This window comes from Malaclemys terrapin, chromosome 14, assembly GCF_027887155.1.
Source record: "Malaclemys terrapin pileata isolate rMalTer1 chromosome 14, rMalTer1.hap1, whole genome shotgun sequence".
Classification (NCBI taxonomy): Eukaryota; Metazoa; Chordata; order Testudines; family Emydidae; genus Malaclemys; species Malaclemys terrapin.
Genome location: NC_071518.1, coordinates 8,816,315 through 8,823,488, shown reverse-complemented (window position 1 = coordinate 8,823,488; position 7,174 = coordinate 8,816,315). Strand labels below are relative to the sequence as shown.

Below are 7,174 nucleotides of genomic sequence, written 5' to 3'. Positions count from 1 at the left end.
GAATCTATCTTGGTTAGATTCACAGTTTAGATTATCTTGAAAAACTTTATTGTAAGTCAATTAGTATGAACAGTCTATGCAGATCTTAAAATGATATGTAACTGAGTGAAAGGCATTCCTTTGCATAACATTAAAATTACTGTTTTCCAGATTAACATTTATCTATTGACACTGGTCAGGTAGCATTTCTCTAAGCTTAATCTTTTTATCAAAGTATATAATAACTTGTCCATTAAGCTGAAATTTTCCACTAAAATATGTTTTGAGGAAATTGACTTACACTTCAAGGAAAAATTCTAATACCAGTTCTCTGACAAACTCTTTTGCACGGAAATTCAAATCTGATTTTTTTTTTTCCCTATAGAAGGTTATTGCTAATGTCTTCATACAAAAATATCAGCATCTGAGAATTAAAATGACACTCAATTTTAACTTTACCTTTTACCAAGGTATTGGAAGCACATAGATATAATTTCCATATCATAAATTCAATATTCTGTTGTTAAATCTAGATTAACCTGAAGTGTGCATCAGATAATTTGTTCATTACACTTAATGTAGCTGAAATATCCCTGCCAAGGCCTTAGTGATTTGTACAATGTCCAAGTTAAAAGTTCTTGTGCATGCACATACAGTATTTTACATTACGTATGAGCTGACTATTGTAAGTTACCATTTAAGTTTTATTAGATATTTTAATGACAGTACAACAAATGTAAGGCTGGTGGTACAGTATACATTTCCTACAATCACAAAATTTCCCTAACATTACTATGAACTCAGTACAATTTTCCCTGTTTTGAGAAATGACATACACCTACATATTGCCTTCATAATGCCAGTGAAGTTAACTTAGAGGCACTCATACCAACATTGAGTGTGGTATAAACAGCTAGGATGATATCTGCTTTATGCTGTTAGTAGCTGCTTAGATTAATCTCTCAAACAAGTTGTTGTGGTATTGTAGCAGTCATATAGTATCATCCTAGCATTGATCAGAGTCATTTTTCTTCATAATGGTGAAGTGAAATGGTATGGAAAGGTTCTTTAGACAAACATTTGTGATTTCCAAATGCTCTGACTATGGAATTTAAGGACCAGGTAAAAATTGAAGAAAAGTATGATTAAGAGGTAACAGAACACCCTGTTTCTAAAACAGGGTATTATTAAAACTCCCAGCTATTTGTTGCTCACATAGTAGCAGGATTTTATAACCTTGATAACTGGATCCCCTCCTTTCCCAGGGTTCCTAAATACTCCGCTTCTCAGCTAAGCAACTTCGTTTCATACAGACAGCCAATGACTTGTGATCAAAGACCAGGTACCTAGCATTTCCTAGACAGTGCCTTATTGTAACAGACCATTATTACTTCAATGCATATTTTTCAACTAGGATACTGTTAATGGACATATACTAGCAGGGTTTCATTGTAGTGTCTTGTAATATTATTACAAGACTTAGCTATTATTACAAACCCTTCATCATTGGATTTATTAATAGCACCTCAGCTTTCTAAACAAATAACCTATTTGAGCTACAATGGTTGCTTACCTTTGGAGGGATGTTTCTATCATATGTCATATTTCAATTCTTAGTCATAGCAACATACAGTAGGTAAAGTAATGCTAGGAGTATAAGTAAAATGATTCTTTATGCTTGACATCTTAAGTATCCAAGAGCATCTTACTGGGTGTATTAAAAACATTACTAATATCATTTTGTACTGGTGCAATGACTGACGCTATCTAAATAGAACTATAACTAACTCAATTTCAATCTTGTGCTTCACTCCTGAAAAGTGTTAAGTTACCACAACAAGTAGTTTTTCAATTTGACAAATCATTAGATTTTTTTTTAGCCATCAAAATGAAATTATTAGAAAAGTATAGTAAACAAATGTCTTCACAAAAAAATCCATTCAAATTCAGTAGTTTAGTTAAGATCCATCAAACATGTGTGTTTAATACAATTGATCCTTATAACAAGAATTCAAAAAGTGTGGAACTACACTATACAAATCAAAATATACTAACCTAAATCTAGCTATACAATATACATTAGGAATGCAAGCTCTATAACCATATAAAATGCTTTTACATCCACTAGTTGCAAAAAACTGTTCTGTAATCCTGTGGATTTGTAAAAAAAGTGTATTCCAGCGTTCATCTTAAATTCTTGGCAACCTGTTGGGGAAGACAGAATATTACTATTAATAGGAATTTCACTAGATAAGTATGCTCAGCAGATATACAATAATTGTGGAATTCAAAAAGAGTCAAGCTCCATCCAAGCTTTCTAAAAAAAGTTTTAAATGGACTGGAAAAAGTGAGACTTCTCTATTTATAGGATTCCATACCCTAATCCTCTGACCTAGTAGAGGTGTAAAATTCCACTATTATCAGACGTAAGAGTAAAAGCTAAACTCTGGGGCAAATAAAGTATAAATCATGTAACCATTTACTTAAATGCTTAATTTTACTCACATGAATATTCCAATATAATACCCCAGTTTTACTCATAAGTATTTCTGTTGAAAGAGCTTGCCAGATCAAGACTTATGTTCACTTCTCTTTCTTGTCTTAACATCTTGAGAAAAGAAATTCATCTGGTATTCAAGATGAAAGCATAGCCTAAACTATGTCTCCTCTGCAGAGACTAACAACCTCTTAAATGAGGTAGTGCCCATAACAGCATTAGAGAGAAGTTATCTCGATCTATACCTGAAATTGTGAAACTATTCCAAAAGCATTTTACTAGTCACCATGAAACCACTGCTAATTTACAATAAATAAATAATACATTAATGGAGATAGGTGTATCTCCTAGAACTGGAAGAGACCTTGAAAGGTCATTGAATCCAGCCCCCTGCCTTCACTAGCAGGACCAAGTACTGATTTTGCCCCAGATCCCTAAGTGGCCCCTCAAGGATTGAACTCGCAACCCTGCATTTAGCAGGCCAATGCTCAAACCACTGAGCTATCCCTCCCCCCCTTGCATTGGTATTAGTACTTTACTATGTTTGTTCAGTTGCCCTCATATAATTACAAAAATGGACTTTTGAGCCTGACTCAGTGAAATCTCAGCACCCATGAAATTTATCCCACTAATTAAAGCCCAAGCATAGGGTGAGCATTGTCATAGTAGCTTCAAACAGCCCATCATGATTTGCAACACCCTTAATTAGTCATGAGAGTTTCTTAGTGGGGACTTTGAAAGAATGACAATGTATTTATCTGTTGCACCAGAAGCCAGACTACTTAGCTGTTGCATGAAAAGCAGCTGGAGTATCCACTGTTCCAACTGTGTTAACACATACTAGTCGTACTGCCAGGGAGGCAGACAGGTTTTAGGCAACGAAATTAGATGGTGAGGGGAGCATTTAATACTGTAGTTTGTTCAAATGTTAGTTTTACGGAGTCAGGCTGAATCAATAGCAGAGGCCATGTGAAGCTGTTTCACCACTTTGCTCCCTTACTTTTGCTCCCATTGTATTTTTTTTTTATTTTTACTTCTAATATTCTGCATCACTTTTCACTTAAAAAAACAGCCTGTCTGAAGAGGTTGGTGCAAGCTTTCAGTTTTTCTGTATCCAGTTTTTCTATATCCTTTGCTAAAGAGACCAAACCAATGCTCTAGAGTTCATTGCATGACAAAATACAATTTTTCATTACAGCATTTTCAGAATTATTCTATGGGGATTTCAGACTCTGACTCACAAATCAGAGGGTAAAATCCTGGCCCCTTTAAAGTACATGGGATTTTTACCATTTCAAGCCAGGATATCATTCAAAGATAATAAGCAATTCCCTCACTTTAACTCTTGTGAGTAGCAGGCAACTTGTTCTCTCCTTCCAATTCTTCCACTCCTGCTTGTGTCATGAGGTCTGCAATGTTTTTCTCCAGGTCATCAATGCGACAGCTCATGTCATCAAGTTAGTTTGAGTTAAAGAAAATGAATTGTAATGTTTACACTTTAGTAGCAGTTTATCACTTGAGCACAGCTTCATGCATTGTTACAACAGCTTTAGAAATCTGGCTAGCAAGTTTAGAATTTAATATACTAAATATCTGTACACTTTCCTCCATCAGGGGCATTTTACAAGAAGAAAGGATATTTCTTCCAATGATCTGGTCAGACATGGTCTGAAATTTGTCTTGCATCTGTTGAAGCAGTGTCTGTACCTAACAGGGCAAAAAAAAAAAAAAAGTAGTACTTAATCAAAATATCCCTTTTTACAATACTTTAGCATAATGCAGTCACTTTTGAGCTCAACTTGTTTCACGCAAAACCATACGTTTGGACAGCATTGATCAAATGTTAAAAGTAACAAATTACGCTGGGAACTCCATGCCAAAAATAATTCAGGGCTTATGCACTCAAAAACTTAGAGCAGCCCTCTACCTGTAACATCCCCCATTATACACATGAAGAAAGTGAGCCTGAATAACTTCTCTGGGGCCTACACACTGAGTCACTGTCAAAAACAGAATTGTTATGCTTTAGCCATGCAATCATTCTGCATCTGATATGGAAGACTGAAAAAAACATAATTGTACTTAATATTTTCAAAATACAACTCAATCTTATACACAAAAAAAGTTCTTAAATTACATGACTAGCTCTGAACTACTCTTGCAGCTTGACACCTACCAGGAGCCCTGTGCTACCAATTAAACTGACAAGAGTGTGTGTATGTATGGGGGACAGCCAAACACCTGGGTTTTAGGAAACCATCACACTGAAGTGTCCCCAAAAGAACAGCAAGGACAATGCTGGCACAAACCAATGTCTAATCCAGCACCGCTCCCTCACCCCTCCACAAAGAGCTACAGGAGCCAGAGGGGAATGGTTTGGGAACGCCTAGGGTGTAATCCTGGATTTGACACCAAAGCCCCTGTGTGCGTTTGGGTAATTTGCCCTCCCCACCATGGGTCCCTCAGCGGGGCAGGCCTGAGGATTAGTGCTGCTAATGGGTGGTGCAAGTGAACGGTACCAGATCGACACTGCGGGGGGAGGAGTCGGGTTTTATCCCTTTTCTCTCGATCTGATGCTTTTTGTAAGGCGGTGATGAGCTCTCAAGTAGGGTGGGGACGACGGGGGCTTAGAAATGGGTCTTCCCTGAGATGTCAAGCACAGCCGGGTCTCCACACCTGCTATAACGGGGGGCAGGGAGCGGAGGGGTTAACATGATACAGTCGCTCCTGACGGTCTGATGTAACGGGGTCCCCCCCCCCCAGGCATTCCGGGGTCCCCCCCCAGGCATTCCCTGGCCCCCTGGTTTCAGTCACTGCTTCCCCTGCCGCCCCCCGCTCCCTGCCCACCACCCCGGGCCCTCCTCGGGCTCCAGCGCCCGGCCGCTCTCGGTGCTCCGGGCCTGCGCAGGGAACATCGCCGGCCGCAGCTCGGAGGACTCGGGCTAAACGCCGAGCCCGGAGCCGCCCGCTGCGCCGCCTCAGGCCTACCCCCGGCCCGGGCCCCTCACCACGGCGGTGAGATCCTGCACGGTCTTGGGGTCGGTCTCGGCCATGATAGCGGGCGGCGGCTCCGTCCAGTGAGTCACGGGCAGGCCCCGGCACCGTCTCCAAGCTCCAGGGACTTCCGCGCTTGGCACCGAGACTTCCGCCCGCTCCCAGCTCTCGCGAGGACAGGGGGCATTGTGGGGAATGTAGTTCAGCCTGGGCGAGGCCTCGCCAGAGGTATTGGGGGTGGGGGGAGGAGAGAAGTTAGGGTGACCAGATAGCAACTGTGAAAAAACGGGCCGAGGTGGGGGGGGGTAATAGGCGCCTATATAAGCAAAAGTCCCCAAAACTGGGACTGTCCCTTTAAAACGGGACATCTGGTCACCCTAAGAGAAGTTGACTAGAGGGGGAGGGGAAAGGGGGAGCAGGAGGAGACTAGAGGGAAAGGGGGAGCGGAGAGGAGGGAGCAGGACATTAGTAGGTAGGGTTACCATATTTCAGCAAGCAAAAAAGAGGACGGGAGGAGCCCCGCCCTAGCCCTGCCCCTGCCCCTCCCACTTCCCGCCCCCCCCAGAACCCCCAACCCTCCCCCCGTTCCTTGTCCCCTGACTGCCCCCTCCTGGGACCCCTGCCCCTAACTGCCCCCCAGGACTCCACTCCCTATCTAAGCCTCCCTGCCTCTTGTCCCCTGACTGCCCCAACCCTTATCCACACCCCCACCCCCAGACAGACCCCTGGGACTCCCACGCCCCATCCAACCACTCCCCACCCCCTGACAGCCCCCCCCAGAACTCCCAACCCATCTAAACCCCTCTGCTCCCTGTCCCCTGACTGCTCCGATCCCTCTCCCCACTCCTGCCCCCTGACAGCTCCCCCCCAGAACTCCCAACCCATCTAAACCCCTCTGCTCCCTGTCCCCTGACTGCTCCGATCCCTCTCCCCACTCCTGCCCCCTGACAGCCCCCCCCAGAACTCCCGACCCATCTAAACCCCTCTGCTCCCTGTCCCCTGACTGCTCCGATCCCTCTCCCCACTCCTGCCCCCTGACAGCCCCCCCCAGAACTCGCAACCCATCTAAACCTCTCTGCTCCCTGTCCCCTGACTGCTCCGATCCCTCTCCCCACCCCTGCCCCCTGACAGCCCCCCCCAGAACTCCCAGCTCCCCACCCCCCTGCTCCTTGTCCCCTGACTGCCCCTTCCTGGGACCCCTGCTCCTAACTGCCCTCCAGAACCCCACCCCTAAGCCTCCCTGTTCCTTGTCCCCTAACTGCCCCCTCCTAAGACCCCCCCCCAACTGCCCCCCAGGACCCTACCCCCTACCTGTACCCTGGCTGCCCAAAACTTTCTCCACCCCCCCCAAAAGCCCCCCCCCCCCCGTTTCTTGACTGCCCCCTCCAGAACCTCCCTGCCCCCGGTCCCCCTTACCCTGCTGCTCAGAACAGGGTGTTGGGCTCTGTGCGAGCCGAGCCGGACACGTGGCTGAGCTCCCCAGCACAACAAAACCCGGTCCCTGGCCCTGCACAGTGCTGCCGGACCGGGTTGCAGGAGAGGCCAACTCAGAATGCAGGGCGGCTCCGGCTCCTCTACAGCTGCTCAGGAGTCCAGCCCGGGATTTTTCTGCAGCCCTCCCAGCCGCTCGCTCTGCTGTGCCGGGGGAGGGGGAAATCCCGGACATTGTGAGTGCTTTACAAATTCCCCCCGGACGCTATTTTT

The 7,174-nt window shown here is 44.9% G+C and overlaps 1 protein-coding gene across 1 annotated transcript; it reads right to left on the bottom strand.

Moving 5' to 3' along the window:
* Window positions 1-669: 669 nt before the first annotated feature.
* On the bottom strand, window positions 670-5,681 carry HSBP1 (heat shock factor binding protein 1). The gene is made up of 4 exons (XM_054048891.1): window positions 5,485-5,681; window positions 4,117-4,183; window positions 3,814-3,933; window positions 670-2,184 (listed from the first exon to the last, which is right to left on the bottom strand). The coding sequence occupies exons 1-3, from the start codon at window positions 5,527-5,529 to the stop codon at window positions 3,815-3,817; spliced, it is 231 nt and encodes a 76-aa protein (XP_053904866.1). The 5' UTR covers window positions 5,530-5,681; the 3' UTR covers window positions 670-2,184; window position 3,814.
* Between the last annotated feature and the right edge of the window lie 1,493 nt (window positions 5,682-7,174).